Genomic DNA, 23061 nt, shown 5'->3' with positions numbered 1-23061 from the left:
CACCATTGACAGGTTTATTTATTTATTTATTTATCAATCCATCTATTTATCTCTATTTTTTTTTCATCTATCCATTTATTTATTTATGTCTCCATTTCTGTATTCATTTATGTTGGCAGGAGTTGGAGATGGTGATGCTGTTGATGAACAGCAGGGGGCAGTGGTGCAATACACGACCCACTTAGACCTGCTTTGTACACTTTCATTAGAGTTCAAAACACTTGCAGTCCGTGCCTGCTTTTTTTATATATATCTTTCGTTTTGACTTGATCAAAAAAGACTACACTTTCCAGAGTTTGACTTTAAAACAGTTATGTTTTGTCATGTACAAATGATGCATGGCTACGTAGTATCAAAATGTCCATAATCTCAGATGAAAACAAAATCAAAATAGACACAATTTTCACTTTTATGCATTGTGGCTTTTACCAGCATGTCTGAGAAAATTAGCTGGAGATATTTTGACACATATTAATGACAATCACAATGTTAACCTTTGTTTCAAAAGAAAACCTGTTTAAAACAAAACATTTCAAACCAGTCATGGAAGCAAACAAGAAGGGCGAATTGAATTTGGTCTTAATAGCGGATTACAGTTTGGGGCCAGTGCAGTTTCATCTTTTTCTCTCGCAAACAAAAAGTAACATAACAATTGACAATGGCTAAATGAATAGTCAGAAATGAAAACGGCAAATAGCGTCTTAACAGTCTTTCCTCAAATGTGTACTTTGCACACAGACCAGACCAGACCAGAGTGAGTGATGATACACTTTGCCCTCTTCTGCTTTTCTAGTGCTGACAGCGGTGCAGACAAGTGAAGAATGCTCGGGCGACGATACCCAAACTGTGACGTGCAAGCGCAAGAAGGGCCAGAACGTCAAATTGACAATCAAAGCCACAGTTGCCACTTCTGTCGAATGGAAGAAAGGAACTACTCCAATTACGGCAGACGCTGAAAAGTATGCGTTCGATCCTGACCACCAGAAAATACTGACGATCAAGACCCTGAAAGAAGGCGACGAGGGAGAGTACACGGCCGACGTGTCACCAGCCGAAAAGTTCCAGGTCCAAGGTTAGATGTTGCAGGAAAGCCGCTGGCCACACAAAAAAGCTTCTTGTGCACCATTTCCTTCGCACAGGGCACACACGTTTTTAGAATGTGCGCGCGCACAGGGACAACACGCACACACTCCACACAGGGAAACTGCGTTTGCAAAATTCTCTTATGCTCAGGAGAAAAGTTGGAGAAAAAAACTGATTTGTCCAAAGTTTGACCAAAATAGCAAAACATCTCGGCGCCTTTTTCCACTTAGTTAGTGCCACCGTCTTTGCTCAGAAAATCTGCCTGGTAACGACGACGCTGGTGAGCCAGTGAAGGTGTTTACAACCACTGATGGGGTTTCTTCTCTTATTTTTCTTTGCAAAACATCTGCCCTTGGTCTTTTGGTGTTATTTTAACAGAACTACAGCTTAGACGCGCCACATTAAAAAAGCCGAATCAGCCGGCTTTGTTCCGATGTTACGTAGATATTTCCTTTAATCCAGTTGAGACTTGCAAGGTCCGTACCTGGGTCCGTAGCTACCGCCAGGCAGACTAGACCGTTGCCTCGGGCGCCAGTTGGGGAGGGGGTCACCTTCAACCACCCAATATTACTTACTTTATACTTTTTCTTTCCAAGTTGTTCTACCCCATATAAATGCATATTTAGATATAAATGGCGCCCTCCATTTTGCAGGCTTTGACAATTCTGTTTGGGGGATCACACCAAACGCCCTCCAGCTGACTGTCTTGTGGCACACCACGGCCACGGCCAGGGGGCTCCAGGGAACATCTTGCCTAGGACACCAAATTGCTCAGGGCCACCACTGGACCGCACGGGTACACGTAGATCTTTAACTTTGTACGAGCGCTGCAGAAGAGGGCTTCTTCCCAAACATGACTTAGCAAACAGTTGAAAGTTTTTGCACGATGCTAAACCTGAACCAAGACGCCTGCCTGATCACCTTTGACCCCTGAGACAAGGCAACCTGCAGGGAAGCCGCACGCAGTCTCGAGTGATGTTTGCAAATGATGATGAATTCAAAAGCCCATCACCTTTATCTGGCTTCGATAATCATTTACTTTGTGCGTGGAATTTGTAGGGGTTATGGCAGACGGACGAAGGGGAAAAAAATAAATAGAAATACCCAGGAGTCAATTATGCGGGCCTGACCCCTACATTTGCAACATGTGGGGGTGCAATGCCCCATGTACCCACCTCCCCTCCTCTAGCTACGCCAGTGGACAGCATGGCTATCTCGCAGCCAGCAGGCTCGGGGGTTCGAATCTCGTCTCAGACAAACAAGTTAAACAATAAAAATAGCCATTTTTATTCTTTGAGCATAACATATCAAAGATAAATCCATAATTCTATTATACGGTCACAAAAGTCAATGAACTATACAACAATGAACAATAAGTCACCGACAACTTCCGTCGGATGTGGAACTGTACTCCTTTGCTCGATAACAAAGCGGCAGTGAAATGACATGTATGTGAATTGTAATTATGGAAATGTAAAAGATGCTCCTTGAGTCAGTTTGTACTTATTTAAAAAAAAAAAAAAAACGAGTAAAATTGCTTCTTATGTTAAGGAAGTATTGTGGCATTCATCTCTAAACGACAGCATCACATGCAACTGAAACTAAACGAATGCTACGAACGTGCACTTCACAAACAAATCCTTTCACCTTAAATGTTGCTATGTACTTGCTACAAACCTTCAATTTAACATTTGCTAAAAGAATAGCTTCACTGAACGCACAAATATTTACCAAACAAAAAGTGACTTGAATATTTATTTAGGGGCCAAAAGAAATGAACAAAGGGATGGCAAGCATTTGTTTACAGTAACAATAGAATGAGATGACTAAAGATAGAAAGGTAATTGAACAAATACAAGATGACTGCTTTTTAGACAAGATAAGACAGTGAGGTTATATATATATATAGATTTTTTTTTTTTTTAACAACCATCACAGTGGGGTGGGGGAGGGGGGTGGAGGACAAAACTTCCTTCTTAATACAGTCACGCTACTCCAAGTGAATGCTGACAAGTAATGACACGGAACTACGTGAATGACTACACAAAAGTAAAGCGGACGGTCAGCACAAATCAGCGCTAATCTAGAATAGAAAAAGTTATTTTTGTTTTCGTTTGGCTGATGTTTAAATGCTATGGGAGCTTCTTCCCTGTGCTTTTTATTAGGGGTGAGGAATCTTGGCAGGGGCCAATGGACAAGCAAAAAGGGCCACACTCAAAAGTTTTATGTTTGTTTAGAGGGGGATTTTTAAAAAAACAAAAAGATTACAGGAATCATTTTTTTAACCCTAAAATATAGCCCATTAGAATTAAGTTGTTTGAAAAAAAAATAATAGCGTAGTATGATGACAATGTCGGAATTTTAACGCAATCTCATAAATTATTTATTTTTTCATATATAGTCCCGTGAAATTACACGTTTGCCTTAAACAAATACGACTTTTGATTTAAAAATCAAATACTATTTTTGCGGAATTTTTTTCTCCCCCAGGTACGTCATATTATCTTGGTCTATTATTTGTGTCTCTCTCTTTCCAATAGGGTTCTTGCACTCCTCTGATGGGCATGTTTTACAAACGAGAATCTTAGGAGTTTTTGAATTCTAGTTTGTAGGTACATCAGGCGTCCGGCCGGATAATTGACGTGGTTTTTTGGTTTTGCAGACCCGCTGAGGTATCCATGACGCTGCCCATCGGGAAAAAAATCCTAGCTCCGCCAGCGATGGGTAAACGAACCACTGCCTCTCCCTCACCATCCTAATTAGCATAAACAATCTGAAAAGTGTGAACGTTTAGAAGGCTGGTTCAATGCCCCACTCCATGTTCATCATAGTAATAGTAAAGTGGCTTGTTACTGAAAAAAGTCCCACTCGGAAAATAGTTTCACACGCACGGAACACCGCTCACGTAAAGAGAGTCGGGTGTATATGCGAGGGGCCTACATCTCATGGGTGAGGACCTGATGTTGGATCGCCGCTCCGTTGACCTGCACGCCGCTGCCCGGCAGCGGCTCGGCCTGACCGTTCGCCTTGAGCTGAGCAGGAGGACGCTCGGACGGGTGAGCGCTCAAGTGACTGTTGGACTCGTTTAGTCGGCGCACGCGATACGTCTCGTAATGGATGCTGCCCGTGATGTCTTTGATGTTCTGCATGTGCGTCCTGGAGAAAAGAAAAAGTTTGGTCTTAAGCAAAGTAGAAAGGAATCATGTGATGGTGACGGCCTGCATTTGAAGGTACCTGATCAGAAGGTCTCGCAGGTAAGCGAACTCACAGTGTGCAATGTTCTCGACTGCAAAACAAAACAGTATGTGGTGCCATTATTTAATCATTTCTTCTCCTGATGCACACAAATGGAACTCAACACTCAAATCAAGCAAGCCGTTAGCTCGAACGATATAATGAGAAATGATTATGAGCTCATAAATCCACTCGGCGCTACTCTGCCTGCAAGTCATGTCTTGACCACAGGGCGGCGGTGTTGCTCACCAAAGCGAATGCGACGATTTCCCCCCCACACAGCGCTAAGACAAGTCACTCAGCTTTCATTTAGTTTCTTTGACTTTAACTGAAGGAGACAGTATGGTAGCGAATTCATATCATCTAACACTTACATTGAACTGCAAGAATTGAGAATTTAAAAAAAAAAAAAGCTTTTTAGCTGCACGAGACGATTGATGGCTACTTGACAAATTGCGATGTCATTTGTTCAGAAAAAGAAATACTATATTTTGGTTGCCGCTATAAACATTACTTAAATAATATTTTAGATTATTGGAGGCAATTATCTCATACTTTCTGCTATCAGCTCCATTCTTTTGTTGAGTGAAAGCCCTCCCGCACCTCCCGACTGCAGGTTTACGAGCCAAAAACAACAATAAATGTCAGGCCCAATACTCTTGAGAAACCGAAAGGAAACCGCCCACACTTTATACAAGAGGCAGACAGATAAAGAAGGGATAGAATCCGGCAGACTTGAAGGAAGATCTCCAGCATGAATTTCTAATCTCTTAATACAAAATGAAACAGATTCTTTGCCTCAACATTGACTCCCATCAACAAAATAGGGTTAGGGTTATTTTTTTTCTTTTTTTTAAACAAGCAACACACGTTGTATTTAAGCTGCACATGTTTGTCCATATCACGTGTGTATTACCCTCGATGGTGCCCCATTTTGTTCTCCTTCCCAGAATCCTCTTCCCGTTCTCCTGGTACTCCTGGTCACTGCCCACCACTGCAAACGGGATCATTTCCTGGAAACAGGGTCATGCTTTGATAGTTTCATGGCGATTTTACTCACATTTCATCATCATTTATAACCTTACCCTAATTTTATCATTAATCATCCGGTCCTCTGCGTCCTCGTCAAACTCTTTCTGAGGGTAGACGTCGATGTCGTTGGCTCGCAGCCCTTCCCTTATCTGAGCGGAAAAGCAAGTGCTTGAGGTTGAGCGGGTCAAAGAGGAGAACGGCTCTCAACCGCGTTCATTTGCTGACGTGGCGGCGCTCACCGTCTGCTTGAAGTAGTCCCTCTCCTCCAGCGTCAGCGTGTCGGCCTTGGCGATGACGGGCACGATGTTCACCACCTTGCTGAGACGCTTCATGAACTCCACATCCAGAGGCCTCAGACTGCAAAAGGACAGCGGAAAATGGCTACGATGCAACGTTGACGTCACTCCACAGACACGGTAGGCTGCAACGACCCGAAGCAACCACTAGATGGCAGCCGTTACATTTGGGCTGGCTGAATTGGCTTGGCTACTATTAGGAATGCTTTGCTGTTGTTCGGTGGCTGGCTGCTGTTCAACGATCCAAATAAAATGACATCGCCGACATGCAAGTAAAATTAGAGGAACATGCTATGCAATGAACGCAGCAGGTTTCAAAAAGGGCATTTGCTAATTAGCCCTCCCTCACAAGTGTGCATTTCCGAGCCTTCATTCAATCATGCGTCCAAAATGTACATTTCAAGCCGTGCCGGCGTGGCGCTTGCCAAGAACTCTGTTTTCCCGGCCGCCAACATACTGACAGATGCTTCTTCTTCAAACACATTCAGCGAACGGTGACTATTGCATCTGCATGTAAGCAAACAATATGTACAGTGAAGTGGTTGAGTTGTGCCTCGTGTTGCAAATCCGAGGCGTATAGTTACAGAGCGCTTGCACATTCCAGAAGCGACAGCTGCGGTGGCATGAACACACCATGAGGGAGGCTGTCAAACACGCAAAAACGCAGTGGCTGGACGTCGGAAACATGCGGCAACAGTGAACAAAGACTAGGAGGTCACGCGCGGTCGTTTTTTTTCTTTTTGTACAAATAAAAAATAGAATGGTTACTATCATCTGTCAACGTGACGCTTCTAAAATGTGTGAGCTCAACCGAGTTGGGCTACTTTGCGATTCTCCAAAGTCCTACTCGAGCGTCTCTGAGGAGGTAATGACTACCACATGTGGTCGCGAGAGAACCTACTGCGCTCCAACTGATGGATTGGCCTGCGTCGTCTTGGCAGCAGTGGGAAACACGGCTGTGTGTGGTTAGCAACATGCTAGGCTAATGTGTGCTCACCAGTGGCCAGTGGGCGGGATGAAGTATATGCAGCAGTGCACCCTGGAGTCTGGAATCCTTTTCTTCCGGTCGATGTTGATCTCTTCCTGCAGGTAGGCTTCGTACTGGTCATTGATGAACTTCATGATGGGCTGCCAGCTGAGAGAAATCAAAACAACTGAAACAATTCAAATAGAATTTTGCCGAGAAATCCAAACAACTCGTATAAATGATCTGGAATGTTGCAAATATATTAGCACGTGGATTCTAGTCCTTTTTTCTCTCTTTCAGTTGTGTGACAGACCGAAGACGAGTTTTTTTTTTTTTTAATATCCACTGACGTCTCACCAATTCTCATTGTTGATCTGATCCCCAAAGCCTGGCGTGTCGATGACCGTCAGTTTCATCCTCACACCTTTCTCCTCTATATCTGCACGCAGAAACACCGATGAGTTAGTCGAAGGCTCGGACTTGTTCTCGGGTGTGTTTTCCCCCCAAAATGAGTCAAATGTGGAGATGAGCCATAACTCACCGTGACTGATGGACTTGATCTCTACCGTCTTTGGAATCCTGTCCCCGGCGTCAGGCTCAACAGACTTGCGGCTCACCTTCGATTTGAACAGCGTGTTCATCAGAGTGGACTTGCCCAAGCCGCTTTGCCCTGTCCGCCGTAAACGCACACACACATTTTTCTTTTTAAATCACTGTAATAATTCATTCACCTTTCACACTTTCATCGTTTGGTACCGCAGTGGAGTGCTTTATTACCCAAGCTCAGGTTTCATTTGCACGAGAAAGCAAGTTGACACATGTCAGCTTCAAATCGGTGAATCGGCCCACAGCGACGATTAAAAAAGGTTCAACATTCGATCGCAGCATGGCTGCCTTCAACTCTACTTTGTTATGCGAAAAATATTAATAATAATGCAGCAGGAATGCACAACTGTTTAGCGTTATGGTTTTGGACATGTTAACACCTTATAGGGTTTGGAATCAAAGCAGGAGTAACAAATTTAAATCAAGTCAATGGAAATATGGCATTCCATTCTTTCCGTGCAGGATTTATTACAACGTCCCCACTGCGTGTTCATTATTCTGCCCTAAAGTTCCTCCATAAAAAGAACTTCTTTGTTCCACATTTTGGAATGTGGCAGCCCAAACCCCAAAATATTCATAATGGATACCATGTGATTGTTTTTATGGAATTGCGTGCTGAGTCAATAACTGTTGTAAACACGTAAGAAAAAAAATGACAGCTTTAGGTTTTATAGGAAACATGTGCGGCCGTTTCAAAGAGTGAAAAAAAAAATGAAGTAACCATTTGTGGAGTTACAGGACAGGACGGCTTGAAAGGTAAGTCGTTTATTTGAGCGCAAGCGAGGCTTTTGCGATGACCGCATGTGCTTTGTAGGAGTCTGGAGAGCAGTTAAAGTCATCTTGAATTATTCTGACGATAAATATCGGCTCTCGCCAACAAAAGCATGACCGAGGAACAAGGCTGGTGAACTCGATGAGTTATGGTCAGAGGCTGTAAACGCATCAAATGTTGACCCAGACAAGTGGTCCACAGAAAGCAGCGTGACTTCAACACTTACTTTTACTGAGTCACCACCACCGCAAAACTTCCTGACTCGACACCGAAATGAATGCACGCAAAGGAACAGAGGAATGGAGAGGATAGCTTGTGCCACCAGTCCTGGAACTTTTCTGACATTCATTGGACTCACCCACAACCATGATATTGAGCTCAAAGCCTTGCTTCATGGCCTTCCTCCTCATCTGCTCGAGGATGGCGTCGATGCCGACGTAGCTGAAGTCGCCGCCGCCCCCGTGGTGAGTCTTGTCGCCTTTGCCGTGCGGCGGGTTGGCGTGGTGTGGCTTGGTGTAGTCCGACATGTTGCTGTGGCCCAGACTGACTTCTGACCCTGAAGGAAGCATGGAGAGATGATTGATGAGATGAGCAACCAGAGATGCTTACCTCGCATTGACGACAAGCCGTTTCAGTTAACCGTCATTGACCTGACAACCTCATTCGAGTCGACTTCACTGTTCTTCACCAAAACTAAATCAGCAAATGAGAATGAGTTGAGCAGACACTACAGCAAATATTTTGAATTCCAAGCGCTTCCTGTGACTTCGAGATTTATAGCAGCTCAACAGCCCGATGCCCCCGACTCCAAATCACGCCTTACCTCTCTATCGAGTAGAGTACAAAAGTTTGTAACACACCGAGCCCTTTGTGGGAGGAACCAACACATCCTGTGTACTTGTCAAAAAGCCGCAGAGTTGTCTGCAGATGGTATATATGGTATAGTGTACTTCAAGTTGATAGGACTAACTTTGGATGCTGTATTTTACTAAGTTGGGTGCATCTAAATTAACTGGACAAATTGAAACAATTATTTGATTACAAAAGCCACACTAGACTTGAAAAATTTAATAATGCCAAGTGTCATCACATGATAAGAAAGCTCAGTCAACATGCTTTGTTGCTATATTTTATTTGTTCACGATGGACAGAGGTATTTCTCATCCGTGGCGTTATTCAAGAGAATTGTTGTGTCTTGTGCCAACCTAAATATCTCATAGGTGGGATTTTTAAAATAAAATAGCTTACTTGGCACTTTTTGTTACTCCGTGAGCAACATTAGTAAAGCAGTTGCGCCATTGCTAGCTAGCTAGCTAGCAACCAATATATTGTGTTTTCAAATTGATGCCACAAAGTCACGACAGTCCTTCTACTACTACTAAATCTGATTCCTTTTGCCAACAACTCCATCCGACAGTCCCATAAAGCAAACGACAAAAACAGGAAGTTGAGCACGCTGGTTAAAACATTAAAATTTAGTGCTACTTATAAAGCTCCAATCATCCAATCCAGCAAAGCACGCCACACAAGAGGCAAAAACAACAGCAGAAAAAAAAAAAAAAAAACACTTGGAACATTCTACATGGGCATCCATCCCATGCTTCTTACAAATGGGTCACCATTGGAAATGGAAACTCCAAGTGGAGTTCGAAACAGCTATCATTATCGTCGTTTTTGACTGAGGCCCCAAAAATGTCTTGCTGCATCCCTGTGAGCAGACCTTGACAGCACAAGGCAGTTCTCATGTTCCCTCCACTCAATCTCTGTTTGCTCCTCGTCCAATAAAAGACAAAAGCGCCGCAGTTTTGGGCCGTGCACGAGGGTGCGCCACACCTACTTGCGGCCTCTGTGGTGTCTTTCACCGCTTTTCATCTCGCAACTCCCACTTGATTCGACCGCATCAATGTCCTCACTGTGCTTCGGCCAAATCTCGCTAAACGTAGACGATGAGCATATTTGTAACGGAATGAGATCCAGGACAACAAAAGGGCCTTTAACAAATAAAATAAAAATGTAATTGTGTGGGATAAAACCTGGGAACGAACATTTTGCTAAGTTGAACCTTTTCTGCCGCTGATTGACAAACTCCCTTGTGCTGGCAAAGATCTTGAAATGGACCAGGTCAAGGAGGGCATTGGAGTCATGAGCAAAAGGCAATCTTGACACTCAGGAATGCAGATTAATCCACGCTGTAACACGAAACCTCTGAATAGCGCCCGACGGTGAGTCAAAGTCGATTACGAGTCAGGTCGCTGTCCTCAAGGATTGGTTGGTGTTAGTGAGCGAGATGGCTGCAAATGAGCTGAACGGACATGCTTCATTTCTGGACACCACTGGCGGTCGTAGATTTGTGCTTCTAAGAATAGAGCGACACCCCGACAGGGACAGATGCATAAACAAGAACAACAATCATGTACGACATTTTCCAGCTAGCGTCATCAAGTGATTATGTGATTCCCCAAGTGTCAAGGCTGCAGGGGTATCACGTCACGTCTTAATTAGAGCGTTCTAATGTGGCACAATGGCAACGGCGTGATTGACCTTTGCCACACACGCGGCCTTTACGGACGAGTAAGCATGTGACAAATGAGCGCGGACGTAAAGTGTGACTCATATCACCACTACGGCGTGACATGCAAATCGGAACGCAGCATTGTAACACACAGATAGGCCACTTTGTAGCGTAAAATACCTTGATGGGGGTGTTGTTAAGGGTGTGTACACTTTTGCAATCGCATTATTCCAGGTTTTTTTTTCTGTAATTGGGTTGTACAAGTGAGAAGAGAAATTATTTTCTTCAGATAACAAAAACCTGACATTTGAAGAGGGGTGTGTAGACTTTTTATATCCCTGTACACCTCAAAGTCGACGTTTTATTCGGTCGTTAACAAGATTAGTCTTCCAGAAACCTGTTTCTGTTTGAGCGTGGCACAGATGAATTATATTTCCTTTCTGGCCCACTGTGTGATCAACACCTGACCCCCACCCAATAAAACATGAACATATTTGAGCCACTGAAAACATTCCTCCATTTAACTCCCTTGGTGAAAACAGCTGAAAGTGAAAGCAGATGTTCAGCGACGAGGACAGTTCCAATAAAAACATCAGATCAGATGATTTTTGTCTTCACCTTGTGACTTGGAAAGAGGCTTAGCTGAGGCTCCAGCTCTGTTTGATGGCTGGAGACGAGGTCGAGCTTTTAATTTGTGCATGAATGCACGGATTCTATCAAAGACAATTCCATTCTCTCATCCTTAATGAAATGGAACTTTGGCAAGGAATATCCATACTGGGTCTATCAGAAAATGGATGCACATTGGATATTAGACTGCTTATCTTTATCCCACGCATGAGTTAAGAATAAAAATCTTTCAGGGAGGAAAAGCAGCAGCAGCAGAGGAAAACAAAATAGGAAAAATGACTCATGGAATATTCAACACATCATTAACCCTAATGATGTAACTGCTTCTTGTCGTCGACTGGTACTGAGCATTAAAAAAATTTGGAGCGTTTGTATCAATGAACAAAATGTCGGCTTATTTTAAGAGTGAGGTTCCTGAATAAGCGCAATATTCATTGGAATCAAGAATTGATCTTGATTTTCCACGATGGTTCGTGTATCTCCGTGAACCTGGAAGCGTTTTGCTAACATGTCGATGTATTCGACGATAAATGAATCTAACAGCCCAATGTCTGCTGTGGTGTGGCATGATGTGACTGCAATGACATCAGATTGCATAAATAACTTTGATTCTCGGCTACCCGCATAAAACCGAATAGATCATCGCAGACATAACAAATCGATCCCCCGAGGGATGAACTCTTTTCGTGCTCAAATGTGATTTCTGTGTACAGGTTAGAACTTTGCTTTTTTTAACCGTTTCCCTGCAGGCTTGCTCATCTGCTCTTCTACTCAAACGTTTGCTGACAGCCCTTAAACACTGTCTGTAGTTATAAGCGCCTGCTATTTAGAAAAAAAAAAAAAAAAAAGTCTCATGAGAGGAAATCCCTGGATTTTTGCCTGGGTTCACCTTGACTGGATTTCCCACTTTCCTGTAGGTGTGCATGTACTGTATTTGTCTTGGGCTCCCCTCACATATTTCTCCTCGTTTTCTTTTGCAAAATTGGCCCATCGGTGGACTTATAGGAAAAAAAAAAAAGAAAAAAACTCTGAGTGTTACTCTGCATATTTTTCAGACAGCTGGGATAATTTATGCAGCAGTCACCTTGGCCAATATGATGAACGTTTTTTTTTTTTTTTTTTTTTTTACAAAACATAATAGGCTGCTTTGGAAAAGTGCTGACACCGAAGCGGTTGAGAACCATCCAAATATCTTCACGTTTTCCAGTCAGAGTCACTTCTTGCAGGAAGGGACCGAAAAGTTTTGGGTCACGCACAATTTGGCTCTAATTGGCTTGTATGTTGGAACTGAATGTGTTGTCAAATGTTTTTAAAAGGGTGATTTTGTTTCCATACATCCCGACATACGTGTTCTAGGGCACACACATCGAACAGTTATTAAAATGTAAACACACACACACGATGAGAAGAACAAGCAGTAACAGAAGAAGTGGAATAAGCTAGCAAGCAGTTAGCTAAACATTAGCTTATGCGGTCTAAACATTCCAGTGGTAACCTCTACTTGGCAGTTATTAAAATGTAAATACACAAACACACACACGCAGACACACACACACACACAATGAGGATACAAACAAGAAAAAGCAGTAACAGAAGAACTAGAAGAAGCTAGCAAACAGTTAGCTAAACATTAGCGTATGCAGTCTAAACATTACAGTGGCAATCAATACTTGTCAAGTTAATATTTCGAAAAACGATTTGTTATACAAGCACCTTAACACAGCCAGTTAGGCCTTTATTCAAGTCTGGCAAATTTTAATTTTGTTTTTAAATTAGGTATTGTTCCCATTTATGTCACCACGTGTCTCTGGCTCTGTTGCACACCCAGCAGGATTAATAATCGGCAATATTATAGGATTAACACATACGATTGATTGAATCCCTCTCACCACACCCCACAGTACAGTAAGTAAAAAAATAAATAAAAATAGAGAATCGTGCCTTGACTGATTTTTAGCGCAATGTCACTGAAACCTTCCAAATCACCAAAACACACCAATTAAAAATCCTGACACGTTTCTGGCCACCACGTGATGAGGCGAAAAGCAAAACGGGGGCCTTGTCGATGACGGCCACAGCTGCCACAGACAGACATCAACGCTTCAGAAAAGCTCTGGAGAATTCTCCTGGCCTTTTTCATCTTTCAACCCTGTGCTGGCCGACACAGTTTTAACCTCCGAGAGGGTAACGCGCTACAAAGCAGATGGCGTGACGAGGTGTTGAAATTGTGTTTCCCTCATGGAGTTGGGGGAGCAAAAAAGATCACAAATTTCCAAACATCTAACCTTTGAGAAAATGTTTCAATATTTCCTTCAAAACACAATTGATCTACAAACAAACGGCTTCATCAACATTTGTTTTAATCATGTAAACAGCTCCGGGGAGACAGACAAAGCAAAGGCCAACACCGTTGGGAGGTGTTGTGATGCAGATCTCTGACTATTCATATGTGAGACACATGGAGAAGGAAGTCACAGGGTACAGCCAGAAGGGGAACTATTAAATGACAAATAGCTCAGACCTAACGCACAAGTAGTGCATAGTAAATCACACAAACACCAAGTAAAAAGCAAAAAAAAAAAAAAATGCTGTCAGGGCTTTGGAGGAGGTTATAACTGAACCTATGGATGATCGAACTTCAAATGGATGACGATTCAAAATAACGGCATGTGCAATCAATTTCTCCAGCATCTGGAAGCAACACTTTTTAACACTGCCAGAAATTTAAAGAGGAACCTATTTAGTCAAATGCTACTTCTGCCACTTTTTTTTTTTCAAGCAAAATATGTTTCAAAAAGAACTTTGAAGGAACTCCTTGAAAATGGTCTTATTTTTACATTAGGTTAAATTTCTGACTGAATCCCAACTGTAAAACTTTTTCACACTTAAGACTTGAATGGCTCAAATGAAAAGCAGATTAATTATTTCACTTGTATGATGTTAAATCATTACTTGAAGAGTTAATCAATACTTTATTAGCGCAGCAGATTAACTCAGGAACAGATTCTTTGAATTACTGTTTCCAATTTGAAAGTATTTTGAAATCCTTTACCATCACTACCATTTTTTTTCTGTCTTCTTTTCCATCAAGTACTTTTTATTTCACAGCAAACCAGTGGACAGCAGACTTACTAACACACGGGTGACAAAAGTGCTGATTCTGTTTGATCTATCAAACCCCGGCCGGAGCCATATTATCTCAAGCCGCATTCTTAGCCACTTTGTCGCGTCTGCCCCAAGGAGACGAACAAAAGGCAGGTCCCAACTGATGTCCTTTCACCTCACGGTCGTCACTCAGTGTTGGAAACGTTTGACTTACGCATGACCGCAATGAGGACAAGCGCTAGCAAAAATGGATGGATTGATGTTTGAATTGATCGGCTGCTTGGATAATAAGCAATGGGGCATAAGGTTAGGTGTGTGGAAAAATTAGAAGATGATTGCAATATATGAAGTAGGCCAAAAGTAGTTAACGCCAATTAAAAATGCTCTCACGTTACTAATTTCCATCAAATACTGTACATGTTCAATCAAGAGCTGTTCGCTTAAAAACAGGATATGTTTGTAACATTGATGTTAAATATTCTTGAGGAAAGTAGCAAAACATGGTATCAAAGGTGAGCTAATGGAGTAAAATACTTTTGTCTTCAAAGCAACATCCTAAGCTAATGCTAGCATGAGTTTGTACTTTGATCATTTCTTCCCATTTATAGTCAAATGTAGCAATTTTGCAGTAAAGGAGGTTGAATGCAAACTCTTGCAGCAAAATGGAAATATTGGAGTAGATTACTGTAGTCTCAGGGTAGGCTAATGTTAGCTTATTACGGCCATGTGATAATATCAGCCTTTCATCCCATGCCATAAATATTTTGACACTCATGCTGGTTTCAAGCGCCTCTATTGAATTGTGTGTAAAGTGATTTACAAACTGAGTTGATGTGATGAAGTCCATGTAAAACAATGGCGGAGTGGCTTTAATTGGCACCCATTGAGACGCTAAATACACATGGCTTGACAACTACAGGGAAGTTTTTGTGTTGAAATGGTTTCCTCGCTGCATGCACTTGTAGCTTGAACATGAGTGCAAAAACACAGAAGATTCTGGCAACACACAAATATGCGCAGCCCACAAGCTTGAAAAAATACTCAAAGGCACTTAATGTGGTTGCATTAGGATCAAACAACTGGTGTGGGGAGTTCCTGCCGTGCAACACAGTTGGACCAGTAAACTCTCCCTGAACTTTGCCACTAAAGTCCAGAGCATAAAACCACCTTTTGTATGTGCTTCCATCATTTCAAGGATCAAACTTTGGACTACAGCAGAACTGTGAAGCACTTTAGAAGTAACAACATCCCTCCCAGTGGAGTCCATTGATTCATGCATGTGCAAGACACAATGGGAGGGAGGTATAAAGAAGCTGGCTCTATTTGGGGGGGTGACAACCCCCCCTTTAACATCTCTCTCACAGACACACGGAGACAGACAATGGACTGGATAGCAATGCTCGACATGAGATTTTTAGTTTGATCTTCACTACCACACCTGACAAGTCCAGTGGACCACCTCAATCAACCAACATTGCACTTCTCCGTCTTCCTCTCTCTCATTCAAATAAATGTCTCCCCCTTAGCTTGAAAGACAAAAAAAAGCTTCAACTCACCCAAAGCTGTTCTTCTCCTGCTCTTGCTTTCTTCCACTTTTCTGGTGCACACACTCAATCGCAAAGTCCAGCTGGTGAGGCTACACTGTTGCTGCTACTAACCCCGCCCTCCCGCGTAGTCACGTGACGGCCATTTAGCCACGCCCCCTATCCAAAAGCGTCCGCATTGATTACATGATTTACATCATTCTGATTTTATGTTAGTCCAAAATTTACTCATTCACTTCACATTGGGAATTCTAAAAATCCCCACATACCAAAAAAAAAAATACATTTTTCATGGAGATCATTCCACAATATGTATAATTGAATACATTTCACATCATTCCATATTCTTCAATATCATTCAAAATAATTTCACATTTATCACCACCATACTGCACATTTTTCATTAATATCAGCCCTAAAACATTCAAGATCATCTTAGGATATCATTTGTAAACTGTAAATCTCCACAGGTCTAATTTGCTCCCAACGTTTTGTCGGATAGAAGCTAAAAGATAAATACAGGTTGTGGTTATTGCAACATAAATTATATATTTGATTATTTGTTCTTGTGCTTACTCTCCAAACCACAACTGAGAGCAGTTTTCACTACATTCAGCACAAATGTTTCCTTCCTGTCAATGTTTCACTCAATCTTCACACTTGGCTGCAGTTTTCCGCGTAACTGAGTATAGAGTGTATACTACTCAGCACACTAATCAAACGCATATTTCATTTCTTAATTCATAGACTCATGCTGTGTTTGCTTGAGCAAGGTACTAACATTTAATTTCAGTCTATCGCTTGTTTTTGGTATCATTTGAAATCCGTGGCGATATACGAGGTCTATAAGAACTGTATGTGTCCAAATACTTTTGAAAATGAATGTGCCTACAGGGCCACCAATTAGTGACCATATGAATTTCCTGCAAGACTGAACCGTTCGAACGAATCATTCCCACAGTACATCTCTCTTCCAACAATTTTCCATTGAAGCTCTCAGGAAACAATTATTAAGTATGAACCTTATGACCAGTGGTGTTTGACCTTACTATTTCTTTGTGGGAACTAAAGATCAAACGTGTCAAGAGTTATTTTATTAGTTCTGGTAAGAGCCGAAGAAGCCCGGCTCGGAACTAATTTATGGTAAGTAAATTGAATTTGAATTCAAAGCACGGTGGTTAACCTTGCGAGAAGGAAAAGCACTCGCAGATGGTGAGGGGCGATGGATTTCCATTTTCCGTTGACAAATGTCAAGCAGGAGTCAAATATTTTGAAAATGAAGTCATCTGCCCCATAATGCGAGAAGTGCGTCTTCTGATGCCACGAGGCCCCAAGGCGAAGCAACGCCATTGGCCTCTTGCTGAGAACCAATCAGAGCGCAGCACACATGGAGGCCATTAACTCGAGTCACATCGGTGACTCAGCTGCCCTGGCGACACGGTAAAACTTCCTGCGTAAAAGGTCAGAGGTCAGAAAAAAAAAAGTAGGCGGAACTGCTGGGAAAGGTTGGAAGGGTGAGAAGCAGACATGGAAACGGAGGAAAGAGGCGGAACATCTGGCTCGGTGTACATATCTCCAGGGATGATAACAAAATCTGACTTCCTGTTGTGTTTTTGCACTGAGGCTGCGCTGCTCCCCTGTGGTGCAGATGGAGACAGCATGTGTGTGAAGTGTCTCAACACATTCACACTTTTGGACAATATAGAGATTTTTTTTTTTTGCAGGAAGGTGGGTTAAAGCTGGATCACATAAAGAGGTTTGTTTTGAAGGACGTCTTGGCCTTCTGCGTTTCCTCATGTCCATGTAAACCCAGCAAAGCTTTCCCAGCTGGACTGTCTTGCATACTGTGCAGAAATACCAAGGCCATACAAAGACACAGAGAGAGTGTGTGTCTGCGTGCGTGTGTCTACTTATCGAATCCACAAGAGAAGATTTGCCTCAATCCAAAAACATGTTCTCACAGACAAACAGGTACTCACACGGAGTTTCGATTTCACGGTCGCAGTGCGTCTCGCTGCAAGATGAATCCATCTCCAGTGTCTCCATTGCGCCTCCAACTCTGTTTAACTGATGTGCTGAATGTTGTACCAGCACGAACGGACTGACAGCGATGTGCTTACGCTAACCTCCTCACTATTTGTGACGTTCTGCAGTGAATTCCTTCCCTGACGAAGAGTAAACACGGCATCTCCAGGGGATCGGTCTTCTGGGGAATCCGTGGCCCCTTCCTGGATTAGCGGAGGGTTAGTTCCGACGGACAGAAGAAGCGGAAGTCGATGTTTTTTTCGGACCACTGACCCAGTTCTGATGCTCAAAAGATCAGATTCGTTTCACGAAACGGACCCAGGACAACTCATCTAAAAGTTGTACAATTCAGTTTGAGTTGTGAAGGCACCACGACTACAGTTGTGGGGTTATGTGACGGAAAGAAAGATGTAGAAATGCTAGAGACGCTTCTATTCTCTGACTTGTTGACAAAAAAATGTTCATTTAGTGTACTTGTAGATTATTGAAGTTGTTTTGGGTTTTTTTTTCCGATTGATTTGTTGTATTCACTGCAAAACTGAAGTTGCTGGTACAACGACACAAAAAGAATAGAGACACAAACTCTTTGTCCCATTTGGGGGTTTTAGCGTATGCTCACTTCACATGTACACACACGCACAAGCAGACACACATCAAACCCCCCTTCATGTCGGCACAAGTCAGCAGATGGCTGCACTGGGGTGCAACTGACCATCTGCCTTCCTGTCTGCAACACACACACACACACACAACGATTATTGTCTCTCCAACATCAGGCCAAACATCATTAGCAGAGCAAGTCTGACCACGTATGAACTTTTTGCTTTCCACACATCCCAATTCAATTATGACATGGAAATGCCAATTTGTTATCGTGTTTCATTTTCCTGCCTGGACAAAGAGAGATTCTATCAAGTGAGAGTAAATGCTCCCATGAGTTGCTTAATGAGACACTGATGGGCCATAGCCCACAAGTTTTTGTTCTTTCTTGAGATGACAAAGGCTGACTGGAGTGTTTGTCGGAAGAAAAAGAGACAGATTGTAGTATTTTTATCTGCTTGGACATCATGTGACTTTTAGTATGTGGTGTTTAATCGGAATGAGAAATACATGGAGGTAAGAGAAAGTGAAAGAAAGTGGGGAAATTATTGAGGGGGTGTTAGCGGCAGTTCTGGGATTTACCAAACTGTCTTAAAAGGACAAAGGTCATGCAACAGTGGTGGGAAACTTCTTTAACCTTTGACTTCTCCCAGATGCTCAATGTAAACGTCAACTTCAGAACGCCCCCGAACTTATGTTTGTTTACGTTAGCCATGCTTTAACTTAGATCTAAATCTATGTGTCAAGTCTATCTTCTCGTAATATCCCCGCTTACAATGCGTCGAGGTTGTTTTGTTTGCATTCCCTGAAATGAGTTTGAATAGAAAAACTGAAAGGCTCGACAATGGCAGCTGCACCTGTATCATACTGCCTCCTGGTGGCGCGTTTGAGAAGTGCATTTGACTTATGACCGATGACGTCAAAAGGCATATGTTAACGCTCTTCTTGTGGACTATAGGGACAAGCGGTATAGAAAATAGATGGATGTTTTTTTTTTCCGAGTGTCCTGGTTGAGGTTATTATAAAAACATTGTTAGTATAATCAAGCACACAATGACATTTAGAGACAGTGATGAGAAATATTTCAATTGTCTCATAAACTGTGTGATTGTCAACAGAATTGATGACTAAGATACTTGTTAATAGTTCTACAACGCTAGGAGGAACCCACAAACTACTAATGCACTGAAAATTACTGTTCTAAGTTCTAAATCCTGGTAAACTTGCATGCAAACTTTCTTTTGTGAACTTTGGGGCAGGTAGAAAGTAATCAATCACCTCTTCACTTTGAAAAGGTTGAGGCAAAGAGGAGACAAATGGCTCCACTTGTTGCCGTCATGATGACGTCACATTTAGGGGAATAAATCAGATCATGTGTTTATTTGGGCAACAAAAGATATACTTCGGATCTCCACATGAGCCAGATTGAATTTATTATGTACGTGAAAAAGTGAAAATTTTTTTTTGATTTACTGCTACATCTACTTTGATGAAAACAAAATGAAGCAACGACACTATTTGTTGACTTTGCTACATTATTAGCGTCGTTATCAGAAAGCGTTTTTTACAGCACAATAGTGACGTCTCCAGAAAAGATAAGGTCCTGTTTGATGGACTGATGAACTGCAGGCCCGTCTGTCAAGATAACACATCCAATACACTTAAATAGAGCCGATATTCATCCTTGGTCTCAAGGCAGCCTCATTTATGTCTCTTGAAACGTATCCAAATGATACAATATCTTTGTGCAGTTTGTGATTTGAGATTAGAAGATGACAGATGTGTTGTCAAAATACGGCACTGGGAATCCATATGATGAAACATAATGGAATGTCTCGTGTTGAGTTTTGACAGATAGTTTGATGGGATCACGTTAGGAAGCTGACCGACTTGGTTCACATGACCATTGAGCAAGAAAGAGGAAGTACTCTTTTTTTTTTTTTGAGGAAGTGCTCCTGCGGGCGGGGAAACAATCGGTTTGACATAACCCGGAAGGAAGGGAGAGTGCGTGCGTGCATGTGTGTGTGCGTGTACATGTGTGTGAGGGATACATGATGTCATTTCCTCTTGAGTGAGTCAAATGGTCAGAAGAGGAGGTGACCAAAAGTAAGAAAGATAAACATACGGTGTGTAAGAAAAATCTGGTCTTGTTTTGCTAATGTTTTCTTTTGAGCTATTTTATTTTCTCACTAAGAACCTTTTGCTTGGACTCCAAATTCGACAAAATGTTTTGCTTTTATTTTTCCAGAATGAATAATTCTATTTTTCTTTCAGAATTATGCTGCAAGATTTTTTTTTTCCAAGCGACATGTAAAAATCCTGATTTCGCATAGATAATGTTGACCTTGGTAAATTCAGTGTTCTTTAAATTGTCTGGCTTACAAGCTCAAAACCACTAAAACCGACCAGAGCAGTTTTGAGAAATGAAAACAAGACATGCTTCAAATAGATGTGTGTGGGTATTATATTCAAATAAGCAACATGTGCCATTTTGTCATGTCAATAGCAACCGTTACTAATGACAGTACCGAAGCCTGGAAGTGATGTTGGAAGGCAAGGGGCCCAGTGCTTTCTGGTTTTTCGTAGACTCTTTTTCACATTCTGCTACTCGACCCGTCTTCCGGGATAATGGGAATAAACAGGCAAAGAGCGTCATCACACTCCTTCTCCGTAAAGCAACAGCTAATTATAAAATACTTGGCAGTACAGCGAATAGTAGCATGACAACACTGCTATTTATCAACCCCTTACGACAGCATTTAAAGTGTAACTAATACTGATGGCCAAGGTTACGCTAATAGTTCATGGATTACCATAAATGCCAGACAGGCCAGCGAGGAAAAAGAAACATTTGCCTGTGTTACTGCAGCCATCACGTTTAACAAACTTTTTTACTGGCGGTAAAAATAAAAAGGAGGAAAAAGGGTCATGTTTTTTTTTTTAATTTAGTAAACAATTGAAGTGTTGTGATTGGAAGCAAACAATGTATTTGAATAAAAGCAGGACTTACGGTCAGGGTTGGGGGATTTCCGTCCGGCGTGATTCGGTGAGGAGCATCGGAAGGTGGTGACGATGGTGTTGTGGTGAGGATTAGGATGGTGCGGGTGGTGCACTGCCGGGTGATGGCCGTTGTTCTCCGCCGGAGCTCTGGTGATGCTGATTTCAGGTTTACGAATGTCCCCGGGACTGGGAGGCTCAAACTTGCGGGTATGACTTTGTTCCGGGGCACGGCCGGTGCCGTTAGCGTGACCGCTGCCCTCGTTACGCCGTGTCCCCGGGGAATCCGTCTTGGCAAAAGTGACTTCCCGCTTGTGGCTCATTTCCGGCGTCTTGGAGTGGCCGAGGACCTCGGGGCGCCTGAGGGCGCTGTTGGTTGAAAAGCGCATAGATGCGGGGCTTGTGGCGTCCATCTGCTTGCTGGGTGTGGCGCAGATATCGATGGACAGCTCGGAGCGGCGTGATACTGGCTCCGGAGTCTTGGAGCCTCCTCCGCCCATGATGGAACGAGGCTGGGTGTAGTTGAGGTTGTTGTTGTTTGTAACCGATGGGGCGGTGCCCAGGTCGCGGTAGTAGATGCTGGTGGGAGACATGGCGTTACGGTGAGGGACGTTGGTTGTGCGTCTGGAACCGGGAGACAAGTGAGCTGAAGTGTCAACGTCCTCCACCTCAAAGGACCTCTTCAGAGCTGTCAGAAAAGGACAAAAAGGACATATTTCAATAGGCACAACACAAGGTCATAAAGCTAGCTAATTAAAAAGTTCATATCAAGTCTTAAATGCCCTGGAGTTCCGGGATGGGACATCTCCCATCACCCACCGCATTTAGTTTCAGGAAATTTACGAGTTGGTTTCTTGTGAACCTTAATGCTACATCTACTGCAACACATTCAAATATGGAGTTTTATGCAAGAGCATTTGAGGCATTCTGTGTTTGCACACAATGAGCCAAGAATTGCTCACTTGCCCAGAATTTATGAGCAACACGAGCATGCATCCTTCCTCGAGCTTAGTCGTGACAGGAGAAAAGAGATGTACTGTACGAGATGAAGATAGTGAGGGATGGGACTCCCCCTTGGGGAGAATGCACTAGCTGGGAATGAATGACGTGGCATGCCAATGCCCAGGAGCTGCTAACAAAATGACGCACAAGCTTTAGTCATCTCCCTTAAAAGCAGCTCCTATCCAAATTGTTTATTATTTTATCAGCCTCTGGTTCTTCTGAGCGTACGTGCCATCCGATGAAACAAACTCTTCTTTTGTGAGTTTGTGCATTACGAGAATACATTAGTGTTTCTTTTTAAGCTAGCACACCCAAAAACAAGAGGAACTCGCGCTTTCCTGTATGCCCTTTACAACAACGTGAACGGACTAATCTAATTTACTGCTTTAAGACGCTTCATTCCAACATGGTGGACATTTGATACAATTCACCGTTTGACAAAAACAAGTGGACATCTCAAGGACTCATCCATCAAATGAATAACAGATGTACAGTACAGCGGAACGTACTTGTACATTGACAGCTGAGGTAACAAAATCATGTCATGAGGTAAACTTTGGCTGATCAATCAGAAACATGCATAAGAGAATCGTAAAGAACTCATCACTAGTGCTAAAGTGTGAATAGAAGTCACCGATGAATTCGAATAAGATCAA

The 23061-nt window shown here is 42.6% G+C and overlaps 1 protein-coding gene and 1 long non-coding RNA gene across 8 annotated transcripts in view; one reads left to right on the top strand and one right to left on the bottom strand.

The window, feature by feature from the left end:
- Positions 1-493: 493 nt before the first annotated feature.
- On the top strand, positions 494-2660 carry LOC125969117 (uncharacterized). The gene is made up of 2 exons (XR_007481444.2): positions 494-1072; positions 1737-2660. It is a non-coding gene; the product is annotated as an uncharacterized lncRNA (long non-coding RNA).
- septin9b (septin 9b) overlaps positions 2347-23061 on the bottom strand; it is a 36753-nt gene continuing 16038 nt past the window's right edge. For 3 of the 7 annotated variants that reach the window (XM_049720833.2, XM_049720832.2, XM_049720831.2), the window contains exons 2-11: positions 21417-22091; positions 8349-8546; positions 7154-7282; positions 6970-7051; positions 6643-6780; positions 5589-5706; positions 5403-5498; positions 5234-5330; positions 4318-4369; positions 2347-4239 (exon numbers count right to left, since the gene is read on the bottom strand). In XM_049720833.2, coding sequence (XP_049576790.1) covers positions 4020-4239; positions 4318-4369; positions 5234-5330; positions 5403-5498; positions 5589-5706; positions 6643-6780; positions 6970-7051; positions 7154-7282; positions 8349-8546; positions 21417-22091 — 1805 coding nt within the window. In that variant the 3' untranslated portion in view covers positions 2347-4019. Of the gene's footprint in view, positions 4240-4317; positions 4370-5233; positions 5331-5402; positions 5499-5588; positions 5707-6642; positions 6781-6969; positions 7052-7153; positions 7283-8348; positions 8547-8640; positions 8790-15793; positions 15920-17760; positions 17926-21416; positions 22092-23061 lie in introns of those variants that run through there. The other 4 variants (XM_049720835.2, XM_049720837.1, XM_049720836.2 and 1 more) reach the window with 4 other exon arrangements.

This window comes from Syngnathus scovelli, chromosome 5, assembly GCF_024217435.2.
Source record: "Syngnathus scovelli strain Florida chromosome 5, RoL_Ssco_1.2, whole genome shotgun sequence".
In the NCBI taxonomy this organism is placed as follows: Eukaryota; Metazoa; Chordata; class Actinopteri; order Syngnathiformes; family Syngnathidae; genus Syngnathus; species Syngnathus scovelli.
Note: the sequence above shows the minus strand (reverse complement) of the source record. Positions and strands in the feature narration are given on the sequence as shown.